Here is a 27,817-nt window from a genome sequence, read left to right on the forward strand (position 1 = left end):
GCCTTGGTGAGACAAAACCTTTCAAAAAGATGAAAAAAATGGTAATGTTTCCAAACTTTTGATAGGTACTGTACAATGGCAAGTTATATAATAAGGAAGAACATGAAAATATAAGGACATCTTTATGTACAAGGACATGATCATATGTGCAAAAATAGGTTATGCTGAAATTTCCTCATAGGTTAAACAAGCTATTACAAGAAAAACAATGACAGTGGTAACCATCCTCTGTTATCATTTGACCCAGTCACGCGTATATAAAGCCCCAATGTCTCAGATCACAGTTTTTCGGGAAAAAGTTTCATCCTTAGTTAGAGAACGTGGGTCTGCGGGATATCCGAATCACATTATATGTGTTGAGCCCTGGAGCGTCGAATCCAGGAGACACACCCTTCTTATCAAAAACATAAAAGTTAAAAAGCTGCCCATCTTGTGCTTCCAGGGACACGGATGCGGTGTTGACACGCAGCACACAGGGATATTCTTTCTCGAACACAACCCTGAAGACTCGGTCCACTAAGTAATTCAATTTTATGGTCCGGTACCGCTCAGGGATGAGATCCTCAATTTGAGGTCCAAACTGCTGCATGATCAAGACACCATCTGGCCCCGCTTTAATCTCGTAAAACGTGATGTTGCCGTAAGTGTAAAAGCCCACGTAGGGGGCAGGATTCGGGGGAGGAATAAGAATCCTCTTAGCCTCCCTGAAGGCCCTTTCCATGGCGGGAATGATATACGAGTAGGCCTTTGACACTATATCCTGGTTCTGCGGCCGCGTGCCCGCCATCAGCACCACCAAGCCTAGCTTAAGCCGAGGCACCAGAGAGAATGTAGCGGAATAGCCGTCCAGATCGCCATCCTTGCGTAGCACCTCATATCCGATCTGTTCATTCACTTCCCATGGCGTTCCGGTACGATTGGCGAAGTAGTCTTTGTCGCAGCGGAACAGAGGGGTTAGCATAATTTTTAAGGTGTCGGGCTCCAATAGCTTGCGGTGATAGGCTCCCAGCAACATCATGGATAATTTAGCCATGTCAGCAGCCGTTGAATACATCTGGCCCGAGGGGCGGTACCACCCCAAGTCATAAAGAGGCGCCATTTGGCCACTGCCGTACACACCGACAGCCATTTGACTTTGGATACCAGGGCTGATGTCAAACCCTGTATCCTCCATTCCCAACCTGCCCAGAATGTTATCCGTGACCCATCGCTGGTAATTGATTCCCACAACTCTCTCAGAGAGGACATGGGCGAGCAAAGAGAAGGCCAAATTGCTGTAGTGACATCTAACAGAGAAAAGTGAAGAGAAGAGTATGTTATGTCTTCTTTCTTACCTCAAAGGCAAGTTATTAGGAGACAACAGAAAAGTTATTATCTTTGTTGTCACGGTCCATAACCTTTCCAAAAAAAAAAAGCAATTAAGAGGTACACAAAATGAGGTCCATTTAAAGTAGCTGACAAAACAAATATGGTTACATAAACAAGCTAAATTAATGTGGCGGAACTTACTTGGTCCCTGGATCTGCGACAAGCACATCATCTTGCAGGAGGCTGATTGCAGCCTTGGTCTTCCCTTTCCACAGCAAGTTAGTTCCACGGAGTCTTCGGGGTAGACCTGCAAAAAATACAGTATGGAGAATAATGCTTAATTGTGTTGTTTTTTTTAATGTCTTGTATGTAATGTAATTACTTGTAATAAAAGCAATTTGCTTCAATCATCTGAACATTTTCAGGGAAGGGAAATTAATCTTTTCTTAAAGGGGTCAAAACATTTTTAGAACATTAAAAACTTTCTCCACAGAAATTTGAAAAAGATCATGTATTGAAACTATTTGTCATGTACACTGCGTGCATAATTATTATGCAAGTTGATTTTCTGATCATATTTTTTTTTCCAGGCACATTTTACGAATTCCAAACTACATCAATCTTAATAACTACTATTGTTTTTGTATTTAATAATTTATAAGTGAAAAATAATTTTTACAGATGAAATGAACCAAAATGAGATTTAAAGGGTTAGTTCACCCAAAAATGAAAATTATCTCATTAATGACTCACCCTCATGTCGTTCCAAACCCGCAACACCTCCTTTCATCTTCGGAACACAGTTTAAGATATTTTAGATTTAGTCTCAGCAGAGCTTTCTGTCCCTCCATTGAAAATGTATGTACGGTGCACTGTCCATGTCCAGAAAGGTAATAAAAACATCATCAAAGTAGTCCATGTGACATCAGTGGGTTAGTTAGAAGTTTTTGAAGCATCTAAAATACATTTTGGTCCAAAAATAACAAAAACTACGACTTTATTCAGCATTGTATTCTCTTCCGGGTCTGTTGTTCATCTGGGTTCACGACTCGGGTTCAGTGAACCGCAGCACACTGCTGACGTAAGACACTGCTGATGTGTTAGGCGGTGCGCCAGAGTTTCGTTTACAGTCTGAGGGAGACGCACGCTGTATTCAAGCTATTTTTTAAAATGGTGCGTAAGTGTGCATGTCGCGGATGTCCTAATCGCCAAAAACAACTACGTAAAAGTGCATTACCAACGCCGACAGATGAAAGGATTCAATGGAATCAATTCAATAGAAAGGATTCCGGAAGAGAATACAATGCTGAATAAAGTCGCATTTTTTATTATTTTTGGACCAAAATCTATATAAGATGCTTCAAAAACTTCTAACTAACACACTGATGTCACATGGACTACTTTGATGATGTTTTTATTACCTTTATGGACATGGACAGTATACTGCACATACATTTTCAATGGATGGACAGAAAGCTCTCGGACTAAATCTAAAATATCTTAAACTGTGTTCCGAAGATGAATGGAGGTCTTACGGGTTTGGAACGACATGAGGGTGAGTCATTAATGAGATAATTTTCATTTTTGGGTGAACTAACCCTTTAACTCAGACTGAAAAGTCAAAAATTATTAAATACCCATGAAAAGAATGCAATACTAATGCAATACTAGAAATTGCAAAGTTAAAGCGTGACCAGTGTACAGCAAAATGCTCATTGGGTTTGGAATTGGTCAAACGTGCCTGGAAAAAAAAATATGATCAGAAAATCAACTTGCATAATAATTATGCAGGCAGTGTACATTAACTAATGCAAATTTGAATGAATAATAATTCAGAATATTCAGAGAAACTTGGCATTGGCCTCTTTCATTTTAAAGCCCAAAGTATACTTATTTTTTTTTTATGTGACATGCTAATCAGTCAGAACTTTTGGAGAGAAATAGTGCAGCCAACTAACAAAGATGAAACTTTCTAGTGCATATGTCGACCAACTGTGTTCATAGACACTATTTGAGTATACATTGAAAGGTTATGCGTTTGGTTGGTAAACATTATTTCACCAAGTAGAACATGTTCGAGGATCAACATCCTTGTTAAGAACATTCCAATCAACCAATCAGATTTGAGGGATAGGTTTACAATTAATGTCCATTTCCCTCTGATTTTAGAGGTTATGGGTAGGGTTAGGTTTAGGCATAGAAGTCGGACTATGTTTTAGATGGGAATGTTGTCCCAGGATCAACAAAAGATGCTGATCCAGGAACGTCTTACTTGGAAAAATCGTGCACATGCTGTTTGGCACACACACAAAAAAAAAAGAGAGAAAAAAAAAAGGAAAAGGTCATAAAATCTTTGACATAAAAAAATGTTGTTGACCTTTTTAGTTGATCATTAAAAATGCTTTGTCTAAATTAAAAATTAATTACAAAATTTAATTAACCTTTTTAATTGCCTGCATTTATTTCTGTTGTGTATTCTTGTCACATTTCTGCAGTAAATACTGTAAAGTTCCTGTGCTGAAAATAATTTAAATTTATATCAGCTTATTTTTTTTTATTTGCTTTTTTAAAAGAGGACAATGCACATTAACACATGAAACAAGTCTCCTATGTAAATGTAAAAAATGTAAATGTAAGATTTAGCCATTCTTGCTAATTTTCATCCGCAGTCCCTGTAGATGCAGTCCCTGCAGTTTTCATCTAATCACACACATCAAGTAGGCGAAGGCGTATTTGGCTGGTTGCTACAGGTAAATTACTTTCATTTCTGTGAAACTGCAATAAATGAGATTCGTTTTCAAATCTGAGCTCTTGAGTTTGTTCAACTCAATTGTCCATGTTTACCACCAGCAATTGAGGCCAAACAGTGAGCCCACCGCTGAGTTCAAAGAAACATTCATTTTGACCTTCTGCTATGGGTATTAAATGCTGTGATCAGAAACTGTTGTTATTCCACCTCTCAGTGATTGTGCAATCATGGAATTGCTTCTTGACACAAGATTGGAAGCTGGAAACTTACCAGAAAGCTGGCTGGCCATTCTCCTTAATGTTACCGAGGACGATCTGATTTGAACCTCACCACTGTCAAGGAAGATCAGCCCATCAGTGACGTATTTCAGCTCAGAGTCTCTGCTTTTTCCCAGGGGGTTTTTAATGGTGAAGTTGTCCACATACTTCTCCAGGGGGTCATCCAAGGAGCCCACCTTGCCATCTTCCCACAATCGATACAGCATCAGGGTGGGAAAGATCTTGGATATACTGGCAATCCTACAGAAGGGGTGATCGCACAGCAGATTCTTTATTCAAATGTGACCAAAACAAGACTTATTATTATTTATGAAAATAGTCAAGCTATGAGAAAACAACATCGGCTTTTGCATTGGTGAGAGAAGCAATGACATGTAATTATTAATCACGAAAATGCAATCAAATGGTTAGATGTACATTGAAGGATGTCATCATAAAAAACAAAGGAGTTTTATGCCTTGTTAGCTTTACTCACAATTCCTGACTTGTTTAGTTGTTTGCATTGTGTGCCATTGATTGACTGGCCAACCCAGAGTGCGTCAGACCTTGATACTGAGACTGGCCTTGAGTAGTTTATGAGCTCAATCTCAGCCTTTTGAACTATGAAACTTAAATCTCTTAACAGTATGCCCTCATAAATCCTACATACTTCTCATCCATGTGAGTGAAACACAGTTCAAAACACCTCGCAACTCACAGATGGATTATATAGTATTTGTGAACACCTTTGACTCTGAAAATGTCATAAAACCGTTCTACAATCCATTACAATAGATTGAGTTTTGCTAGAACTGGAGAGAAACAGCTCAGTAGCATTAGAAATCAGAGGAAGTGCCAATATATTTTTAAGATTTGATGAAACCAGCAGCCTCATCATTAGTATTCAAGACCATACCATGCAATTGCCAAGCCTCAGGACCTTTAGAAATAATCTTTGGCCTAAACACAGCTCAGCAATACAGTCTATGGATAGGTTTTATAATCAAAAAAGAAATATGATGTGACAGCAAATATAGATACATGCCTTTGCACATAAACTATATAAATGTGGTCTTGGAGGTTCAAATAGAAAAAAAGGTCTATTATTATGAACCATGGAGTAGACAGAAGTTCCTTTTGAATATATAATTCATACTGTAATAGCATGATACTGATTGGCAGAACACGCTCAGTCTTTAGTCATAATCCTGGAAATAGGCATGCAGATCATAATTAACGCATGCATTATTAATTATGCAAGTATTTCACTAATTGTGCACAAAGAATTCATTGGGTTTTCTCATGGATTACTCTCCTTCTCCTTTACCAGGTCTATAGCGCTTTGAAAAAACATGCATTCAGAAGAAAATCAAGGGTATGAAATATTCAAAAGGATCAAAATGTTACATTCCTTGCTTTATTCTGCAAAAAGGAAAAAGTAGTGCTGATTCTTTTTCAAAATCAAAATGAGAATGAGATTTAATGCCAAGTGTGTTTTCACATGCAAGGAATTTGTCTTGGTGAAAGGAGCTTCCAGTGCAGAAAAAAAGTACAGGTGCTGGTCATATAATTAGAATATCGTGAAAAAGTTCATTTTTTTTTATTGTAAATTATTTTTAAAAATGAAACTTTCATATATTCTAGATTCCCTACATGTAAAGTAAAACATTTCAAAAGTTTTTTTTTTTTTTTAAATTTTGATGATTAGAGCGTACAGCTCATGAAAGTCCAAAATCCAGTATCTCAAGATATTAGAATATTTCCTAAGATCAATCAAAAAATGGATTTTCAAAACAGAAAAGTTCAAGTTCTTTAAAGTATGTTCATTTGTACACTCAATACTTGGTCGGCAGCACATATTACAGCAAATGACTCGCTCCTAGCACAAATTACAGCATCAGTGAAGTGTGGCATGGAAGTGATCAGCCTGTGGCACTGCTGAGGCACTATTGAGCCTTCAGATCATCTGTATATTGTTGGATCGACTGTTTCTCATCTTTCTCTTGAAAATATCCCATAGATTCAGGGGTCAGGCATGTTGGCTGGCCAATAAAGCACAGTAATATCATGGTCAGCAAACCACTTGGAAGTGGTTTTTGCACTCTGGGCAGGTGCTAAAGTCCTGCTGGAAAAGGAAATCAGCATCTCCATAAAGCTTGTCAGCAGATGGAAGCTTAAAGTGCTCCAAAATCTCCTGGAAGATGGATGCATTGACTTTGCACTTGATAAAACACAATGGACCAACACCAGCAGATGTCACGGCCCCCCAAATCATTACTAACTTCAGAAACTTCACACTAGACTTCAAGCAGCTTGGATTCTGTGCCTCACCAGTCTTCCTTCAGACTCTGGGACCATGATTTCAACATGATGTGCAAAATTTACTTTTATCTGAAAAGAGGACTTTCGACCACTGTTCACTGTCCAGTTCTTTTTCTCCTTAGCCCAGGTAAGATGCTTCTGACGTTGTTTCTGTTTCAGAAGTGGCTTGGTAGTCCTTTTCCTGAAGATGTCCGAGTATGGTGACTCTTGATGCGCTGACTCCGGCTTCATTTGACTCATTGTGAAGCTCTCCAAAGTGTGTGAATCAGGTTTACTTGACAGTATTCTCAAGCTTGTGGTCATCCCTGTTGCTTGTGCACCTTTGCCTACCCAATTTCTTCCTTCTAGTCAACTTTGCATTTAATATGCTTTGATACATCACTCTGTAAACAGCCAAACATTCAGTAATGACCTTCTGTGACTTATTCTCTTTGTGGAGGGTGTCAATGATTGTCTCCTGGACCATTGCCAAGTCAGCAGTCTTCCCCATTAGTGTGGTTTCAAAGAACAAGAGATACCCGGAATTTATACTGTAGGGATGGTCATTTAATGAAACTCAAATGTAAATATTCTAATATTTTGAGATACTGGATTTTGGACTTTCATTAGCTGTACGCTCTAATCAACAAATTAAAAAAAAAAAAAAAAAAAAAAAAACTTGTAGGGAAAAAACGTTACCTTATAATTATATGACCAGCACCTGTACAGACGTACAAAGAGATAAAGCAGTAAAAATGAATATAACGCAAAAGTGGATACGTGCCTACGTCATTAGTATCATTAGTATTAGTAAAACACAACACAAAATCAATTCATTTGTATTACTGACACAAACATTGATTGAGTTCATGACTTTCAACAGAGGAAACAAGCTTGCTTTTGTCCACTTTGAAAGTGCAACAACATTAAGCTGCTGTGCTTGCAATGACAGTTTCACTCACAAATTAGATGTGAGCAACTTGGAATTAGTTTCAGACTGATTAAATCAATCTATGCATATAATTGGCCTCTAAATGCGTGCTTCTTCAGTGAAAAAGAACAGCGTAGTTCTTAGGCAATGATGCTTGAATGATTGCAGCTATATGGGTCCGAATCAAGGGCCCTCAAGAGCAGGGGAAAAAAGCACACAGACACTTAATTGGTAATTATGATAATGTCACCCCTCTCCATGCCAGACTCCTTCATATGAGGATGATCCGTGTGCTGCAGAGGAAAGTTTATCATATCTCCTGTCAACCATGAGCAAGAATTTTGAATGCAATGTCTAAAATAAGTAATACATAAACATGTATTTTTAAAAATATATAACACATAAATATACATTCCATGAAATATATTATATAATAACATAAGATGTACCTGTAAATGGTGTATTCATTTGGTGGTGCAGAGTTGGGATCACTACCATTTCTCTTGCCAAAGTTCCCTGTCCACAGCACTGTGTCATTGTAAGTAACAATAGCTGACAATGAGGGCAGACTGATGGGGTTGATGCTATTGCGCAGCAGTGCGTCAACCTAGACGAATGACAATACATTATTAAATTAATTTATACGGCAGAAATGGTTTTTTGAAATACACAACCGTTCAAAAGTTTGGGGTCAGTAAGGTTTTTTAATGCTTAAGCTCACCAATGCTGCATTTATTTGATCAAAATACACAGTGATATTGTGAAATATTATTTCAATTTAAAATAACTGTTTTCTGTTTTAATATTTTTTTAAATGTAATTTATTCTTGCAATGTCAAAGCGAATTTTCAATAGCCATTACTCCAGTCTTCAGTCACATGGTCTTTTGGAAATCTTATTTAATATGCTAATTTGCTGCCGAATAAACATTTCTTATTATTATCAATGTTGAAAACAGTTGTGCTTCTTAATATTTTTGTGATAGGCCTACATTTTTTTTTTCCCAAGATCCTTTAATGAATTGAAAGTTCAGAAGAAATAGTAAAAAAAAATATATATATATACATATTTCTTATAAAAGTATTCATTTCTTTTAAAAAACCAAAACAAAAATCTTACTGAACCCAAACTTTTGAACGGTAGTATATATTCTCAGTATTGACAAGTATAAGCAATTCCCTGAAATCTCACTGTGGCTATTAAAATAATGCTCTGTTAGCATGCTGACCACGTTCAAGCTTAAACCGGTGCGCAACGTTTTGCTATGGTTTCCAGGTAGAACGACATGTTTCCTGGAAATGGTGAAAATTCTTCAAAAAGAACACAAAGAATTGCCGTCTCAGCTGCCATAGTTGCAACTCTTGCGTCATCAGAACAGGGTGTTCAATGCACCACCGTTTCCGTTTAAAAACCGCTTTGCAACGTTTTGTCGGGGCTGAACGCAGCCCAGACCGACACAACAGATTCAGCTCAACCAATGGCATGAGATTGGGGCGGGACTATCTGTTTGACTGACCAATGACAGATGGGGGAAGTCTGTCAGGAAACCTGTTTGTAAACAGTCACTATTTTTGCCATTCCATTTGGTGGCGTTAGTGGCACAGAAATTGCGTACGTCAACTTTAAATAAAGTTTTAAAATATTGAGAGCATTGTTTTTTTTATTCAAAGCACGTATTCTATAAATCATCACTCTTAATGCCAGCTAAATTGCTGAATATTTTGTAATCTTGAATAAAATGAATATTTTATAAGTATTGTGTGTAACTAAGCAAGGATAATTGTGTGTCTCTCTCTGTTTAATGCATACATTGATTGCCACAGCTTGCATTATAATTTCATTTCATGCAACAGATTTTTAAGGTGCCAGTAAATTATTTTTACCCCCACTCTCAAGAGTAATGAAAGCGTTCCATGCTGTTAATGGTCACCGGTACAGACTGAGGAACAGCATTTATAAACTGGGCTCGCTCCTGCCAAGTGTTTTGCTCTAATGGCGTTTAAAAGGACATTTTGAAATCATGACATAATAAATATATAGTAAGTGGACTTGAGTTTTTGAATAGGGAGAAAGTAAATTAGCAGATCAGGCATGTATCTTAATCCTACACAGGACAAAATCATTGCACAAAAAGACAAAAATAATGATGTTTGAGCAGTGTAGGGTTTAGTGTTCAATCTTCACATGCTTACTTTCTCAAGTGCCTCCTTCAAAGTGGGGATGGGGTGCTCCAGAGGTGTGGGCTCTGGGAAGCGAGGGCACATTCTCACAGATTTGGATCTTTGCCCGCCATTTTCATCTTAAAAATGGACACACAGTTATACAAATATATAAAAAGAGAGAAAGTGAACTGTTAAATGTTCTCTGTTATTTTTATGTTGTATTTCCAGTTTTCCGTAATAGTTTGTAGTCACTTTGTAGACCTTTTGTGTTATTGGTTTCCTTGATTGAATGTCCAGGTGTTTCTTATTTCCCTGTGTATAAATACCTCAGTGTTTCCTTTGTTCAGTGTCAGGTGTTGTCCACTGTGTGTATAGCGTACGTTATTTCAGTTCTGTTTTACCTGTCTTGCCCTGTGTCTGTATTTACTTTGCATGGATTTTGTTATTTTGTTAATAAACTTCTATGTTGCACTTGGATCCTACTCTCCATCTTTTCTGAAGACACACTGGCTGTGTCTCAATCAGCTCCCTAGTTCAGTAGTCATGGCACTGATCAGGGAGTCGGCCATTTTGAGGGCTGTATCAATCGCAAAATCCTTCCAGGCCACTGAAACATTCGCTCCCTAAAAATCCCACAAAGCACCGTGAAAACAAGGGGCATCAATGCTGACAAATTTCATTTTTGTAGTATTTTATTTTTATTTAGACAAAATACAAAGAATTTTAACATTAGCCCTTCATAGAAAGGAGCTGTTTACACTGAAAATAATGACAATGACTTTATTTCGATACAATATTATTATTATTATTTTTTTTTTTAAATATTAATATAGTTTTTATTAATACTTTGAATTAGCTATTCAGTTTTATATATTCAGCTTTTATTTTAATTTTTAGCATTTTTTTTTACATTACTATTCAGGTTTAATTTATTTTTATTTCAGTTTTAGTTTTAGCTCAGCTTTAGTTTTCCAGTTAGTAATTTTAGTGTTTCAACTTAAACTTTCAAATTTGTAATTTCTGTTTTGTTTACGTTTTTCACATACAGTACTGTGCAAAAGTCTTATTTTCAGACCCCAAAAAAGGTTTTAAGCTAGTTATTTATATCTTTTGCTGTAGTGTGTCAATAGGAAATATCCGTTCACATTTCCAAACATTCATTTTGCCATTAATTGTAATAATCCAGTGAGATTTTTGAATACACAATAAGACTGATAACAGCCAGTGCTCCACATGGAGATCAGAGCTCACCATCATCAAATCCGTCTGTGATTACATGAAGAAACAGATGAAACTGAGACAAACCAAATCCAGTAGGACTGTGGCCATGTCTCCAAGAGATTTTAAGAAACCTGCCTGCAAAGCTACCTGAAAAATGATGCCCAAGTCAGTGGCGGCTGGTGCAAAAAATTTTTGGTGGGGCGCAAACATTTTTTGTTTTAGAAATGCAGGAATGAATAGGCTAATTGTTAAATAATCATTTAACAAGTGATATAATAATGTATCATTACCGCTTATCTAAAACATGGAAAATTCATTACTTAAAGCATGCCATAGGGCTGGGATCTAAAAAAAAAATTCTGTATTTAATTAAAAAAAAAAATTACATCCTGCCCAATATTGTCCTAGAAACAATGTTCATATTGAAGGCTATAAAAACAAACATGAATGTAACTGTGTAGTACATGCTATATTATGTGCAAAAAAGGGATCAAATCACATTAGGCCTAGGCTATATTCTAAAATTGTAACTTTACAATCTAAAAACAAAACGTTTTTAAAGCAGAAGTTAAATACACTAAACAGTCTATTTAAATACCCTACAACAGTCACTTTACACAGTTACTGCTATCGTACAAATACACTTAGTTGTATTTTCGAAATTCTACATATGGCATAATTATGTTCGCCAACAAAAACGAATTTTCAACTACAAATATTTTTAGCAAAATGTGTTTTACTCATATTGAACTCCGTCTGTTTTGCGCGCATGCGCGCGGCGGCGCTCGTTCACGAAAGTTTGTGCTTGCTGAAGGCTCGTCCACGACTGACTATTTTCCAAAATGGAAATATTTTCTCGACTTTCTAACATTTGCAGATGGAGAATATATCTGTGAAGTGTAAATAATGCACTGAGGAAATTACTGGATGTCACTTCAGCATAAAAAAAAAATATTAATAGAAGTATGTTTGTGTCCACCAATCGCAGCACAAGTTAAGGTTACGTATGATGACGAAAGCACGTTAGTGCGAGCCCTCCCGGAACCCAAAGAGAATGCATTGAATCGCGCCACTATGGCCACTACTGGCCAAGCCCTCATTTGAGCAGTTTGGGGGCGACAAAAAAATCGCCCATTGCAGATAAGAATTGAGGACGCTGATTGGCTAAATTTTATGTCACATGGGTTTCAAAGACGTCACTTCCGCTATGCCCGCCGCCATATTTGGGACCGGTCACAGCTGCGCGCCCTGTTTAAGTCGATGGTGACAGCAGCTACAACTACCAGAGGAAGGCCAACAAAACGCTCTCAGAAGGTTCACAACAAGTTTATAATATATCTTGGATATGTGGTGCTGTTAGCCGTTTCAACAGTCGTCAGAACTTCAAATTTATTTGATTTATTTGAAAATATTATGAATTCTAGTAGCTGTGTTTCGGCGTGTTACAGGATGAACAAATTCACGACACCAGCTGACTACATTACTTAGTTCAAGTACATGCGTGCATGATTTTGTGCAAATATAAGTTGTAATTTTATGTATAGCTTGTATAAATATATATGAATTACCATAGGATGTGTCCTGTTGAGTTAATTAACCTTCTAGCAAAGCGCTTCAGTTTACGGGTGTTCATTCAGCGCGCGCAGCTCAAATAATACTGTTATCAAAATGAATCTGTTATTGATGTTATTGTATACAAAAAAAAAATCTGTTATTGTTCATGATCCTTATTATTAATCAAACTATGTGTTGATGAAAATAATACTAGAATATAAGAGCTAGTTATTAAAAATAATGCATTCGTTTTCTAAAAGAAATATTAAAGTTTTAATAATACTGTGTAGTAACGTTAAACATTTTAATGACTTAATCATTGCTGTTTGAGCTGCGCACGCTGAAGCTGAAGAGAATAAAAAAACCCATAAACTGAAAGTTAATTAACTTTCAACTTTTTAATTAATCAACGGAACACATCCTATATAAAATAATCCAGATATTAATACAAAATAAAAATAATATTACAACTAGTATTTGCACAAAACCACGCACAGATGAACTTGAAGTAACCTCATTTAAACTCCGAAACACAGCAAATAAGCCCAAATAATTCACAACGTTATTTTACAAGTATATACGATTATAATATCATGTATAAGAAGACAGTCCCAATCATATTAATGTTTTGTCTTACTTTTTGAGCGCTCGCACTGAAGCTATAGATGATCATCAGCTCTGTGGGTTATTTACCTCAACGAAACACATCCTTTATGAGAATAATCAGATATTTATACTTAATAAAATTAATAAGTTTTATCTGTACAAAATGACGCGAATGCACAAGTGAAGTTTGAACAAGTTATGTAATCAATGTTTAACTCAGTCGACGCGCTCTTACCACAACAACACGCTGAAACAACAACACAGAGAATTCACAACATTTTATTACAATAGTGTCCTCGTTATAAAGTTATGTAAATTACAGTCCCAGCAGTTATTAATGTTGTGCATTGCTGTTTGGCTGCCAGTGGTGTGGTCCCTTCTGAATGAAGCCAATAATTCTGCCGATCTAACTACTTTGGGATCAAATAAATTTGTAGTTCTGACGACTGTTAAAACGGCTAACAGCACCACATATCCAAGATATATTATAAACTTGTTGTGAACCTTCTGAAAGCGTTTCGTTGGCCTTCCTCTGGTAGTTGTAGCTGCTGTCACCATAGACTTAAACAGGGCGCGCAGCTGTGACCGGTCCCAAATATGGCGGCGATAGAATACAGTGACGTCACATGAAACCCATGTATAGGTATTTGACTAAATTCTACAAAGACCCGCCTCCTTTGGGCATTTCTCGATTGCCCCTCAGCTGAAATTGAGTGGTGCACACAGAGAGGACATATGGTGATTATGAAAAAAAATATTTTCCACAGATGATTTTCTAATATATTACATCATACAAATATACATTTAAATAATTTATATGATTATTATTTTGCGTGTGTGGTTCAGGGAGGGCGGCGCCCTAGCGCCCTCTATTGGCCAGCCGCCACTGGCCCAAGTGTACCTGGACAAGAGCTGTTTTAAATGCAAAGGGTGCTCACACAAAATATTGTTTTAATTTAGTTAATATAAGTTAATTGATAAATAAAATCTATTTATAACAGTATTTTTTAAAAACATCCTCACTTTACAGCATTTTTACACAAGTGCCTAAAACTCTTCACAGTACTGGATCTTGGCAGGCAGGTTTCTTCAAGCATCTTAGAGACACGGCCACAGTTCTCCTGGATTTAGTTTGTCTCAGTTTCTTCTGTTTCTTCATGTAATCACAGATGGATTCGATGATGGTGAGATCAGACCACTGTGTGGAGCACTGGCTGTTGTCAGACTCCTTGTGTATTCAGAAATCTCACTGTATTATTACAATTAATGGCAAAATGAATGTTTAGAAATGTGAACGGATATTTCCTACTGACACACTACAGCAAAAGATATAAATAACTGCCTTAAAACCTTTTTTGGGGGGTGAAAATACTGACGTGCCTAAGACTTTTGCACAGTACTGTAATATTAATATTTATTTTATTTCAGCGTTATTTCAAATCAACAAAATGTTTTTAATAGCTTTAGTTTTAGTTAACAATAATAACCATGTTTGATGCACACTGGACTATTGATAACCCAGCGCACATAACGCCTGGTTAAACTGGAGTGTGGTTTAGTGAATTTCCCTCATTACGTAATGGCCTGTGGTCTGTAGATTAAGCAGCACAAAACTGCTTTAAATATGTAGCTCCACTGCACTTTCACCTAGAAAAGAAGACAGCCTTCCATCTTTAGCATTCTAAATCAATCCTCACTCACAGAGACAGCAGGTAATAGGATCTACTAATCACACCTTGAGTAACCTTTAAGACACCACATCTGACACCAAACCAGACATTTTTTATAGTTATAAATATTTAGTAGGAAGTATAAATGTGAAAGAGATTTCATTCTATCTTATTTAGTTGAAAAATTGAAAAGGCTTTCACACAGAAGAAGTCGTGATCATGACCCGTGCACAGCTCACTCACCTGTCACTAATTTGGGCAACTGGTACTGCCAAATAAAGCAACCAGTCATGATGATGGACAGCAGTAAGAAAAAGACCAGGCCTAGTTGGGTCCATTTCACCTTCATCTTGCTGGTTTTGGTTAAACCGTCTATGGCAAGTGCTGGCGTTGGCTTTAAAAATGAATAGAAAAATTAATTAATTAAAGCTAGGAGATATTTTTTTTATGTATGTAACATTTTATATATTTTTTGTCTCCTCCAAGGCTGCATCTATTTGATTAAAAATACAGTAAACAGTTATATTGTAAAATGATAATAATTATATTTTATTACAATTCTATTTTAATATATTTAAAAGTGTAATTTGTTCCTGTGATGGCAAAGCTGAATTTTCAGCATCTTCACTGTCACATGCTCCTTCAGAAATCATTCTAATATGCTGATTTGGGGCTCTTCTTATTATCAATGTTGAAAACAGTTTTGCTGCTTATGTTTTTGTGGAAACCATGATACACTATTATTTAACTATTATTTATTATTTAAGTTAAGTAAGAACCAACAAGGATGCATTAAATTGAATCAAGCTAAAGATTATAATTTTACAAAAGATTTCTATTTAAAATAAATGCTGTTCTTTTGAACTTTCTATCAATCAAAGAACTCAGAAAAACATCTATCAGAGTTTCCACAAAAATATAAAGCAGCAAAAAAATTGTCAACATTGATGATAATAATAAGAAGAATATAATATCTGAGCACTAAATCAGCATATTACAATGTTTTCTGAAGGATCATGTGACACTGAATACTGGAGTAATGATGCTGAAAATTCAGCTTTGCCATCACAGGAATAAATTACATTTTAAAATATATTCAAATAGAACACAGTTATTTTAAAGTTATTTTAAAATGCTTAAAATGGAAGATGCATTTTCCCAATGCAATCAATCAAAATTTCACAATAAATGAGAAAATGCAGCACAGTGTGCATCTGGGGCTCCTCCATTCTTCATGCTGTGAGCCATTCAAAATGTTATAATTTATGACTGCAAGATAAAAAAGCCAAACAATCAAAATTAAATTGACAAAGTTAGCCAAGGAGAACAAATTATGATGTAAATCCTCCAAGTAGTTGCTGACCAAGTCTCTGTACAACAAGAATAAATAATATAAGGACACTCACCACACGTAAAGCTCCATTTGTTCCATTGTGCTTATATATATAGTTCTGTTTCAACTAGTTGTCCCTATCAGAAAGTGTGAAGATTTTGTATAGAATTCCTGCTCTTCTAAAGTGGAAAACCCCATTCCATGGTAATTACAACCCAGGTAGCAATGGGTAAACACAGACCTGACTTCTGCCATCTCCACACTGACTGTAGCATAATCCTAGCTGCCAGATTCCCTTTGACAATTCAATTTCCTCTCCCACCACAGCGCCTGACCTGACATTGTAATCCCAAGATTTACCCCTCTAAACCCCATCAGACCAGGGCGGTTCTTTATCTTAATCCCTGCAAAGCAATTCACTTGGCTGCTGTTCCCCGCTTTTAGCAATTGTGTGGTGTTCCCTGTTCCAAACTACCAGGGAGAGTCAAACTTCAAATATCGTGAGATTTTTTTTTTGTTGTCTCAAGACTACAGATGACAAGACATGAAGACTTCATCTTGCAAGAGCATTTAGTGCCATAAAGTTAACCGTCGTCAAGGAGACATGCCCGAGGGGAAGGCAGGATAGGTTATATAAGGGACACAAGGATATACTGTTTTTGAATGCAGAACATTCGGGTCACATATCATCTACATTTAAGACTAGTCAAGTGACTCAGAGTCATCTTGTGGCAGATATTCTCAAACACAAATTTTATAAGGCCATTAGCAGGTGCTAAATCTACAGTAATGCACTCCACTCATCTAGAGACCCTGACATGTGACACTTATAGCAGCATGTGATTGGACCAAGACCTGGAGGTAGAGCTAAACATTGGGATTCACAGGAACAGCAGGGCTTGCCAGCAGAATGAAAGAAACTACCATCACTTATAAATCCTCAACTGCGAGTATAGCACTGACAATTACAAATATATAAATACATAAACAAAAATTTATCTTAAAGGTCCCGTTCTTCGTGATCCCATGTTTCAAACTTTAGTTAGTGTGTAATGTTGTTGTTAGAGTATAAATAAAATCTGTAAAATTTTAAAGCTCAAAGTTCAATGCCATGCGAGATATTTTATTTAACAGAAGTCGCCTACATCGAACAGCCAGTTTGGACTACATCCCTCTACTTCCTTCTTTAATGATGTCACTAAAACAGTTTTTTGACTAACCTCCGCCCACAGGAATACACCAAAAAAGGGGGCGTGGTCTTGTTGCGCTCCCACGGAGAAGAGCAAGAGTTGTGTTTGTAGAGTGTGTTTGTCGCCATGTCGTCGAAACGCTGTTATTTTCATCCCGCAGTCTAATCACATTTGTTTGGCCTTCCCAGGGACGCTGTACTTAGAGATCAATGGTTACAATTTATGTTTAACTCGGTTCCCAAAAATTATAATCCACATGTAAAACTATGTGCAGCACACGTTATGGTAAGAGGCGTGACCTTTCCGGGCAAGGTGCGCTAAACTGCTGTCGAATCACAACACAGGAACCGCTGGCACAATCAGAACTCGTTACGTATTTCTGAAGGAGGGACTTCATAGAACAAGGAAGTCATCAGCCCGTTTTTATGACAGTGGAAACAGCGGTATACAGATAAGTAAATTAATGAAAAAAGTGAAAAATACTGTGTTTTTTTACACGCGAAACATGAACACATGTTATATTGCACACTATATACACAATCAAAGCTTAAAAAAAAAAAACACGAAAAACGGGACCTTTAACAACAAAATGAGATAAAATAAAATAAAATAAAATAAATTCTTTAATCCAAAGTTACAAAAATGTTGTATCATATCATTTGCATTGTTAAATAAAACAGAAAAGTAAGTAAATTAAAGTGATCTGGTTGTTATATTCGTGTCATGTTTAACAGCACTGCCAACGTGTCTATTTACAACGTACGAGTGAGGTCATATAATTTGTATAATTTAGCCACCTTGTAAAATACTCACGAATTGGTGTGAGATTGTGTTGGCTGAACTGACAGCTTCAGTAATTATAACGGAAGCACTCTTTACTCAATGTCTAATTTCATTTGCAATCTGAAGAAAAGTTTTTGTTTTTCATGAGACTTTCTGACTCATGAAGTCAGAAAGTCACCTTTCTGAGGGTGATTGGATGACACCATCACTGTCTGCCATACCTTGGTTTTTGGTGAATTGACTCCACTGCATTTGTCTCTTAAAAATAAAATAAAATAAACTAAAATAAGATTGTTTTGTTTTTTTAATCAAACATTACAAAAATTAATAATAATAATAATAATAATGCTAATTTTTTAAGCGCCTTTCAAGAACCCAAGGTCACTTCACAAATATTTTTTCAAATTCAAATTCAAATTATTAAAAATTACAACCTTTTTCCTATGGGCAATTTCTCAATAAAACAAAATTATGGTTTTTTTTTTGTTTGTTTTTTTAAAATAAAATAAAATAAAAAAATAAATGCTTTCACCTAAAGGTACAAAAATATGACATTTGTCCTATGAGAAATTTCTCTTAACAATAAAATAATAAATAAAATAAAATGTTTTTATCCAAAGTTACAAAAAATTATCAACCTTTGAGAAAATAAAATAAAGAACTCATTATTTTATTAGAGAAATTACAGGGGAAAAACAGCACCTGAACAATGCGCTTAAATGCGGCAGAGGGTAAAAAGAGGATAGTCCTATGAGGTTTCCCATGTAAACCTTTCAGTGTCTGTTTTGGCACTCTCAAGTAATAACGTAAAGCATGAAAATTCATATTCTGAGGAATAATTAGAGAGACTGTGCAACTTGATCCCACTTGTGTAGCCTAACCAGCATCACAGCTAGTGAGTTTGAGTGAACCAAAAGGGATTGCTAATGGGATGACAGTGAAATACTATGAGCCTCACACGCACACTCGCATGAAAATATAAGCACAGATGGTCATGAACTAAACAATGATGCATCAAAGGATTAGTACATAGCTTGTGACTCAACAAGAGAAGCCATAATCTAATTGTTTAGTCTTTGCTGTTTACTTTTTAGAGAAGGATTTGTGTTTGTATTCAGCCATGCACAATTTCTCTGCAGAGTAAAATATGTGTGGGCTGTGAAACTGAAATCTGTATGGAGATTACCTGGGGCTGGACTCCGTCCACAGATGTCTCCCTCAGGACCACCTTGCTCCCCGTCTCTCCCATGTTTACTCTACCAAAGCGGAAAATACAAGACAATTCACTGGTTCTGTCAAATTACATGGAAAAAGAGGCATAGATCTCATTTCAGCTTAGGGTGGGAGAACAAACAGGAGGATTTCTGTATAGGCCAATGATTTGATGCTCATTTTTTTGTCCTATCTATTATTTTATTCGAAAATACATAAAAATACAGTTTATTCATACAATGACATGAATACACCTCTTCTATGATGAGCATGTTAATTTCTAAATTAAAAATAATTTTGATATTTTTTGGGGGGGGTCATGTGGTTTAACTAATATGTAGAAACATTTAAAGGTGTCCTAGAATTAAAAATTGAATTTACCTTGGCATAGTTGAATAACAAGAGTTCAGTACATGGAAATGACATACAGTGAGTCTCAAACTCCATTGTTTCCTCCTTCTTGTATAAATCTCATTTGTTTAAAAGACCTCCGAAGAACAGGCGAATCTCAACATAACACCGACTGTTACGTAACAGTTGGGGTGTACGCCCCCAATATTTGCATATGCCAGCCCATATTCAAGGCATTAGACAAGGGCAGCCAGTATTAACGTCTGGATCTGTGCACAGCTGAATCATCAGACTAGGTAAGCAAGCACGGACAACAGTGAAAAATGGCAGATGGAGCAATAATAACTGACATGATCCATGATAGCATGATATTTTTAGTGATATTTGTAAATTGTCTTTCTAAATGTTTCGTTAGCATGTTGCTAATGTACTGTTAAATGTGGTTAAAGTTACCATCGTTTCTTACTGTATTCACAGAGACAAGAGCCGTCGCTATTTTCATTTTTAAACACTTGCAGTCTGTATAATGCATAAACACAACTTCATTCTTTATAAATCTCTCCAACAGTGTAGCATTAGCCATTAGCCACGGAGCACTATCAAACTCATTCAGAATCAAACGTAAACATCCAAATAAATACAATACTCACATAATCCGACGTATGCATGCAGCATGCATGACGAACACTTTGTAAAGATCCATTTTGAGGGTTATATTAGCTGTGTGAACTGTTTATGCTGTTCAAGGCAAGCACAAGCTCCGTGGGCGGAGAGCACGAGAATTTAAAGGGGCTGCAGCAATAATTGGCGCATTTCTAATTATGCCTCAAAATAGGCAGTTAAAAAAATTAATTAAAAAAAAATCTATGGGGTATTTTGAGCTGAAACTTCACAGACACATTCAGGGGACACCTTAGACTTATATTACATCTTGTAAAAAAACGTTCGATGGCACCTTTAAGCAAAATAAATAGAAATAAACAACCAATCAATCAACCAACAAACAAAGTTTGTAAAAATGTCATGCAGTGCAACTTTAGAATGAATATAGACTCAAAAATAAACACAAGACATTTACAAAAAACATTACTACCTTTGTCCTATGGGCAATTTCTCTAAAATAAAATAAAATAAAATAAAATAAAATAAAATAAAATAAAATAAAATAAAATAAAATAAAATAAAATAAAATAAAATAAAATAAAATAAAATAAAATAAAATAAAATAAAATAAAATAAAATAAAATAAAATAAAATAAAATAAAATAAAATAAAATAAAATAAAATAAAATAAAATAGGCGCATTTCTAATTATGCCTCAAAATAGGCAGTTAAAAAAATTAATTAAAAAAAAATCTATGGGGTATTTTGAGCTGAAACTTCACAGACACATTCAGGGGACACCTTAGACTTATATTACATCTTGTAAAAAAACGTTCGATGGCACCTTTAAGCAAAATAAATAGAAATAAACAACCAATCAATCAACCAACAAACAAAGTTTGTAAAAATGTCATGCAGTGCAACTTTAGAATGAATATAGACTCAAAAATAAACACAAGACATTTACAAAAAACATTACTACCTTTGTCCTATGGGCAATTTCTCTAAAATAAAATAAAATAAAATAAAATAAAATAAAATAAAATAAAATAAAATAATAAAATAAAATAAAATAAAATAAAATAAAATAAAATAAAATAAAATAAAATAAAATAAAATAAAATAAAATAAAATAAAATAAATCACAAAGGATGGGGAAGACACACATTTACATTAATAGTGCACTTTCCTATGGTTTGCACGTGCTCCTCACTCACGTCTAGGTGTTATTCAGCTGAAAGCTTGTCATTTTTTTCACCATTCTTTCTATTATCTGCAGCTGCCACCTGTGAATAAATGCTTCTCTAGTGGGTCTTCTACTGTGTTCTACTCTGTTAACGCAACACAAGAAAGACATGCAGTATATCATCTCGTCTATACGTGGCTCACATCTTTTGAACCTGGGCAGTCAAACGTGGCTTTTAGCCCACAAGGATTCACCACATCGCTCTTATATGGGCTCTGACTGTCTACTCAGTCTATTGTGCTCAGGGAACAATAGCACATATCTGATGAGCCTTCACATCATGAGAGTTATATGTGAACGTATCTATTAAAAAGTCTCACACTCATGGTCCTGAGGGCTCAACATGCCCAGCGAAGGCCTGTTCTTTTCTCACATTCATATAAATTCAGGGTGAAATCTGAACAAAACCTGTTGTTCTGCAGATGAGTCATTGTCCTGAGAGGATAGTGTTTGGTCTAGCACATAAAAAAAGGACATTTTTCAGTGAATCACTGTTTTTCACAAGCTGAATCACGCAACACAACATGCACCGAAGTATTACTTAACATTTAATGGTAAACATGCTATTTTCAAAGACATACAGCAATTAAAAAGGATGTGCTTCATCGCACCTCCATTTCCAATTAAAACCCAATGCTAATGACACTGGCATTAGAATGACACGATTTCAAAAACTGATACTGCATAGTAAATGGACCAGTGTTATTTTAGTCCCCAAGAGCTCATTATCTGTCTGTATGGCTCACAAAATGCCTTGTCACTGATGTATGGACATTTTTGTCCTTTTTCAAAGAGGATGAATTCAATATGACATGAGGCTGGACAATAGCCTTACTATAACATGGTGGTCACAACAAGAGTGGTCTAAATTTAAGATCATTACAAATGTGTTTCGTGGAAATAGACACAACTGGAAGTGTTTGATGACATGCTAATAATAAAATACAAGTGTCTTTCACATGGATGCTCCTCTTATGTAAATCTGCACTGGGAAATGGGAATTCATATGCATCCTTTGTTTGGCTGAAACTAACAGTGCATGTACAGTTGTTTAAACGTAATTAAATGCAATATTAATGACCATATGTTCAGAATATCATACTATATTGCTGCAGTATTGCTTAAATTTTTGTGTAAAATAACCAAATGAGCTATTACTTGCCAAAATGAGCAGTATACAACAGAGCATACTGCATATTTCATATTCTGCACTTAATATTTCTTAGTTAAACCATTGTGGCAATAAAGTAATTTCAACCAATTTTTAACCTCTTCCTTGACATATTTACAGTGCTCAGCATAAATGAGTACACCCCCTTTGAAAAATAACATTTTAAACAATATCTCAATGAACACAAAAACAATTTCCAAAATGTTGACAAGACTACGTTTTATATAACATCTGTTTAACTTATAACATGAAAGTAAGGTTAATAATATAACTTAGAGAACAAAATTGTCAGTTTTACTCAAATTAGGGTGATGCAAAAATGAGGACACCCCACTGAAAGTCTCTGAAGCAAAGCTAAATTTTAGACTACAATTGTTTAATTTAACAAGAATTCCATCACAGGTGAGTCTAATTATTCATTACACAGGTGTCCTGCAGACAGTTGACTATAAAACCCCTTCCCATTTCATGCTGTCAGCAATGGCACCACATGGAAGAGAAATGTCACAAGATCTGAGAAAGAAAATAATTTCTTTACAACCAGAAAGATGAAGGCTACAAGAAGATCAGCAAAGCTTTACTTATCAGTCAGAAAACTGTAGCAAAAGTGGTACAAAAATAAAAAAAAAGATGGAACTGCAACCATCTCACAGAGACGTCCAGGGGTGCGTTTCCCAAAGCGAACTATGGTCGCAAGTTCCGTCGTTACCAATAGAGTTCAATGGGACTTACGACCATGGTTTACCAACGATGCTTTCGGGAAACTCACCCCAGGTCGTCCACGGAAGTTAACACCTCAACAGGAGCGCCTTCTGATGAGAAGGGCTGAAGAAAATCTGCATGCAAATTCACTGCAGTTATCTAAAGAAGTAGAAAGCCAAACTAGGGTGACAGCTGCAGCTGCATTTCATTGTAGGCATCATGAATTCACAGATGTACTGCTCTATACTGAAAGAGAAGATGCTACCATGCCCTTGGTTGTCGTGCACTTTTCCAGCATGACAATGATCCTAAACACACATCTAAGGCCACTGTTGGATTTCTGAAGAAGAACGGGGTGAAAGTGATTCAGTGGCTCCTGATCTGAACCCAATCGAACACCTATGGGGAATTCTGAAGAGACAAGTTGAGCATCACTCTCCATCCAGCATTCAGTCTCTAAAATAGGTCATTCTCGAAGAATGGAAAAAGATAGGTGCTGCAAAATGTCGCCAACTTGTTCACTCCATGCCTAGAAGACTTGGTGCCGTCATTAAAAATCATGGAGGCCATACAAAGTCCTATATGTAGTAGTTTTTGTTGTGGGGTGTACTCATTTTTGCATCACCCTAATTTGAGTAAAACTGAAAAATGTGTAATCTAAGTTATATTATTATTAACCTTACTTTCAAGTTATAAGTTAAACATATGTTATATTAAACTTAGTCTTGTCAACATTTTGGAAATTGTTTTTGTGTTCACTGAGATATTGTTTATACTTTTCAAAGGGGGTGTACTCATTTACGCTGAGCACTGTAATCAATCCACAAAAAATATGCTGTAAGCTTGTATTCTATTCCAAACATTATTACTTCATTTAAATGAAGTAATACTGACACACACTATTTCCCTCCTTGCTTGGCCATTTCGAATTATGCATTTGTAAATGCCTTTATGCAATTCTCTATGTAGAGCAGAGTTTCAGTGATGATGTGATTTGTGTTCCCTGTTCTTTCTTTCCATACAGATAAATCTGATGAATCAAATCTCAATGTGACTGATAATTTGAGCACCAGGGAAGCCTGTGCATGTGAAATATGAATACAAACTCGCCTCTTCATATAATTTTTTTAATAAACGGCCATTATTTTGGCACTGTTCCTGCAGGCTGACTCACAATATCGTATTAATGCAGTCACAGAGCAACCAGCTTAATATATACAGCAGTGGCTCATATAAGAGGCCATCTGCCAGCTTCTCACTTTAGACATATTCCCTCATGGCCCACAGGTAGAATTTTGACAATTCTGGGATTCAAATGCATAAACCATGCAATACTTTTATGAGCAAAAAACATATACTTTATAGAAAGGATGAAGATTTGCGAAAGTGAATGCAAATGAACCCTTTTCAATGACAAATGCAATACTTCAATGCAAAATTCATCCAGTTAGAAAGCATAAACCCAGGGTATTAGTGAGATTAAATATGATTTGCTGTTTCCTACTGGCTTCAGTAATGCTGGTCCACTATCTGGTCCACTTCTTCTATCTGTATCACATTTTGTCCTGTCATTTACAATTTTGAACTGAGAAATAAGTAAAGCGTATGCAAAACAAATACTTAAAAGTTATAATATAGAATATTCAGTGAAGAATATATACTATTGCTACAATTTAAATGTAAAAATCTCTGAATAAGCATTAAAATAAGTATGATCTGTCCTTATTTTATAAATACATCACAACATCAATATCTGTTATTTTTTCCTCTCTTGGAAATGAACTGCTATTGAAAATGGTACTTATGTCCATTGCATTAGCATAATAGTGTAAAGCACAACTGACGTCCTTAAATTTTCTTCTATTGTAGCTGCATAAAAACAAACTGCAATAAATACATTTATTTTAACATGAACTTACCCCTAAGTGAGGTTTAGGAACACTCTTCTTCTTTGACGACGAAGGAATATTCACACTCCACGCTCTCCCGTGTTCAGCTAGCTTACTGTGTAGTCACGACAGATGTTGGTATCATGGCCATGGATAAATCCAGCTTGCATCAGACCCAAGATTCTGGATTATCTGCCATCTGCAACATCTGCCAACAATGGAGAAGAGGCAGCATAAAGATTGAGCTGTGGTGTTACACAGCAAAAGATGTCACTATATGGCCTAACAGCAATGCTGCTTCATTAGTATTTGGACACTTAAGCCACAATTAAAAGTGTATTAAATGCACTGCATTAGATGACGAAATTTCAAACCAAGACACAATCTATTTGTATCTAAAGCAATTACACTATATTAACAAGGTTCTCATATATCCAAGTCACTGAAAAATATTGGGTACAGTTCATTCACTTGACTTTGTTTTCCATTAGAAATAGATTTCAGTTGTAATGTAAGTGGATTTATTGATTGTCTAACATACACACACACAATATCTAGAGCAACAATGTAGTCTTCTTCTCAGTTTGAGCACACTGTGTAAAAGGAAATGCTTTCTTTCCTTTGTAAACAGAAAATAGTAAAGACAAGAAAAATAAGGACTACTGAGAACCTGTAAGTGCATCCCAGCTTGCTATGATGAGATTTTTTTTATAGCACAAGAGACCTTCAAAAAGCATTTAAGCTCCCTCTTTCTACACACTTGAACCATGACAACACATAAAACAAGATATTCAAGTTCACACAATCACTTTAACCTGCTGTTATAGACAGAAAGATCACCTAAACAGAGAGTTTGATGCATAACTTGATTCGAAGGCTTTGTGAAAATGAATTTCCACATATACAAACTGGGAAAAGCTATCAAGACAATAACCAGGCACATTATCCAAGGGGTGTCACATAGTTCTCCTGTATCCCTCATGTTATGACTGTTCAATTCAATCATGATTTTCATCCCCAAGTCACATGGATGGGTTTATGCATTCCTATGACTGTCCTCATTGATTTAATCATGTTGCTAGGGAATCAATGCTGAAAATATTAAGAGTGCTAGTGAATGATTTGACCGTCTGCCATCCGCTCTGGGCTTTATTTTCCTCTCCTGGTTCATTTTACAGGTGGACAGAGATGAAAACAAACAATAATGAACACTGCATGCTCGTGTGAAAATGGCAATCAATCTTTGGACACAGTTACACAAAGGTGGTCAGCTGGGCTCTTTGTTCCAAAGTATTGACATGTAATGATGAGCAAATGCATTATTTGCAGCCAGATATGGACTAAAAGAGAAGCTGGACTAATGGTCTGGTATTGTTAAAAGCAGATTCATGTGTGGTTGTGGCATTTTTTACATCTATTTGTAAGAGAAAAACTTTTCAAACCAAATGATGTTTTCTGCAAGTAATTATAAGATGCAATTAAAATGTAAGCACAAAAGTTCACAGGCTTCTGGATTCTAAAAGCTCAAGAGATTGGTGAAAAGGCTTTATACTGTAGCATAAAAACATGGTCCTTTAACGATTGGAATTAAAGAGGCAACTGGGGGGCTGTCAGATTTAGAGCAGCAATGAGGAGGAAAAAAGGGAATTGAACAAAAGCACCTATGTAAATGAGAATAAAAATGCAATATTCAAATCTCAATATTCAAATTAAGTATAGTTTGGATGTGTCCACATGATGCAGTAGGGAAGAAGAATCAGGTTATCTCAGGTGAAGGCTAAACATTCCATGTCATTGATGCACATTTTACAGTCTCAAATTTATACAGAAATTATGGGCTGTGTCAGCCTCAGAGAGACCACTTGACCACCACAGCCCTTTCAATGACCATCTGATTCTTATAAAAATGGTTCCCATAGCTTAGCCTTGGCCTAGCCTTGGTTTGTTCATTGCAAGTTATTTATTTATTTATTTCTCTCCACTACTTCCTTAAAGGTGCAATATGTAATATTTTTGCAGTAAAATATCCAAAAACCATTAGGCCAGTGTTATATATTTTGTTCACTTGAGTACTTACAATATCCCAAATGTTTCCAACTATTTGTAAATCGTGAGAAAATTGTTGGAAATCGTGAGAAAATCGCAATTTTAACCAAGGCTCCGGGACGTGTGAGGAGTCGCCTGTCAATTGCGTCATACCTGCATTACTCTCGGTTTCCGGTTTTATTTTGTAGAAACCATGGAAACACCAAAGACGCTTTAATATATTACATGTTTTAATAGACAAGAGAACAACTGTTTTGATATATTTATAGACAGAAATCTAATTGTTGTTATATAGCTCAACAAGTTTAGTCTTATTGTTTAAATCAATTTTCTTTATTTTTTTTTGAGTACCATGCTTTACCATGCCTCAGAGAAAAACACAATTTTGTCAAGTAGCTAACATCAGAATAACGTAATAACATCATTTTCAACACTCGAATGTATCTAATATGATAAACAGAGCTGCATTACCTCATACTCATGACCGGAAAAGCGGAAGCGGCGACTGTGTCATAATAAAAGTTTCGCTGCT

The 27,817-nt window shown here is 35.9% G+C and overlaps 1 protein-coding gene across 1 annotated transcript; it reads right to left on the reverse strand.

The window, feature by feature from the left end:
• Nucleotides 1-105: 105 nt before the first annotated feature.
• Nucleotides 106-27,817, reverse strand: lactbl1b (lactamase, beta-like 1b). Its single transcript, XM_048173592.1, has 9 exons — nucleotides 27,757-27,817; nucleotides 25,270-25,447; nucleotides 19,252-19,321; nucleotides 15,003-15,153; nucleotides 9,739-9,845; nucleotides 7,996-8,153; nucleotides 4,328-4,575; nucleotides 1,510-1,615; nucleotides 106-1,286 (listed from the first exon to the last, which is right to left on the reverse strand). Exons 3-9 carry the CDS (start codon nucleotides 19,312-19,314, stop codon nucleotides 308-310), a joined length of 1,812 nt encoding a protein of 603 aa, XP_048029549.1. The 5' UTR covers nucleotides 19,315-19,321; nucleotides 25,270-25,447; nucleotides 27,757-27,817; the 3' UTR covers nucleotides 106-307.

The sequence above is a fragment of the Megalobrama amblycephala genome, linkage group LG21, assembly GCF_018812025.1.
Source record: "Megalobrama amblycephala isolate DHTTF-2021 linkage group LG21, ASM1881202v1, whole genome shotgun sequence".
NCBI lineage: Eukaryota > Metazoa > Chordata > Actinopteri > Cypriniformes > Xenocyprididae > Megalobrama > Megalobrama amblycephala.

Excerpts from the sequence above, each read along its gene's own strand:
- lactbl1b (XM_048173592.1), bottom strand. The coding sequence starts at position 19,314 with ATGGGAGAGACGGGGAGCAAGGTGGTCCTGAGGGAGACATCTGTGGAC. Across the intron at positions 4,576-7,995 it reads AATGAATACACCATTTACAG|GATTGCCAGTATATCCAAGA; the intron begins GTACATCTTATG and ends CCCCTTCTGTAG. Across the intron at positions 1,287-1,509 it reads GTCGCAGATCCAGGGACCAA|ATGTCACTACAGCAATTTGG; the intron begins GTAAGTTCCGCC and ends TTTCTCTGTTAG.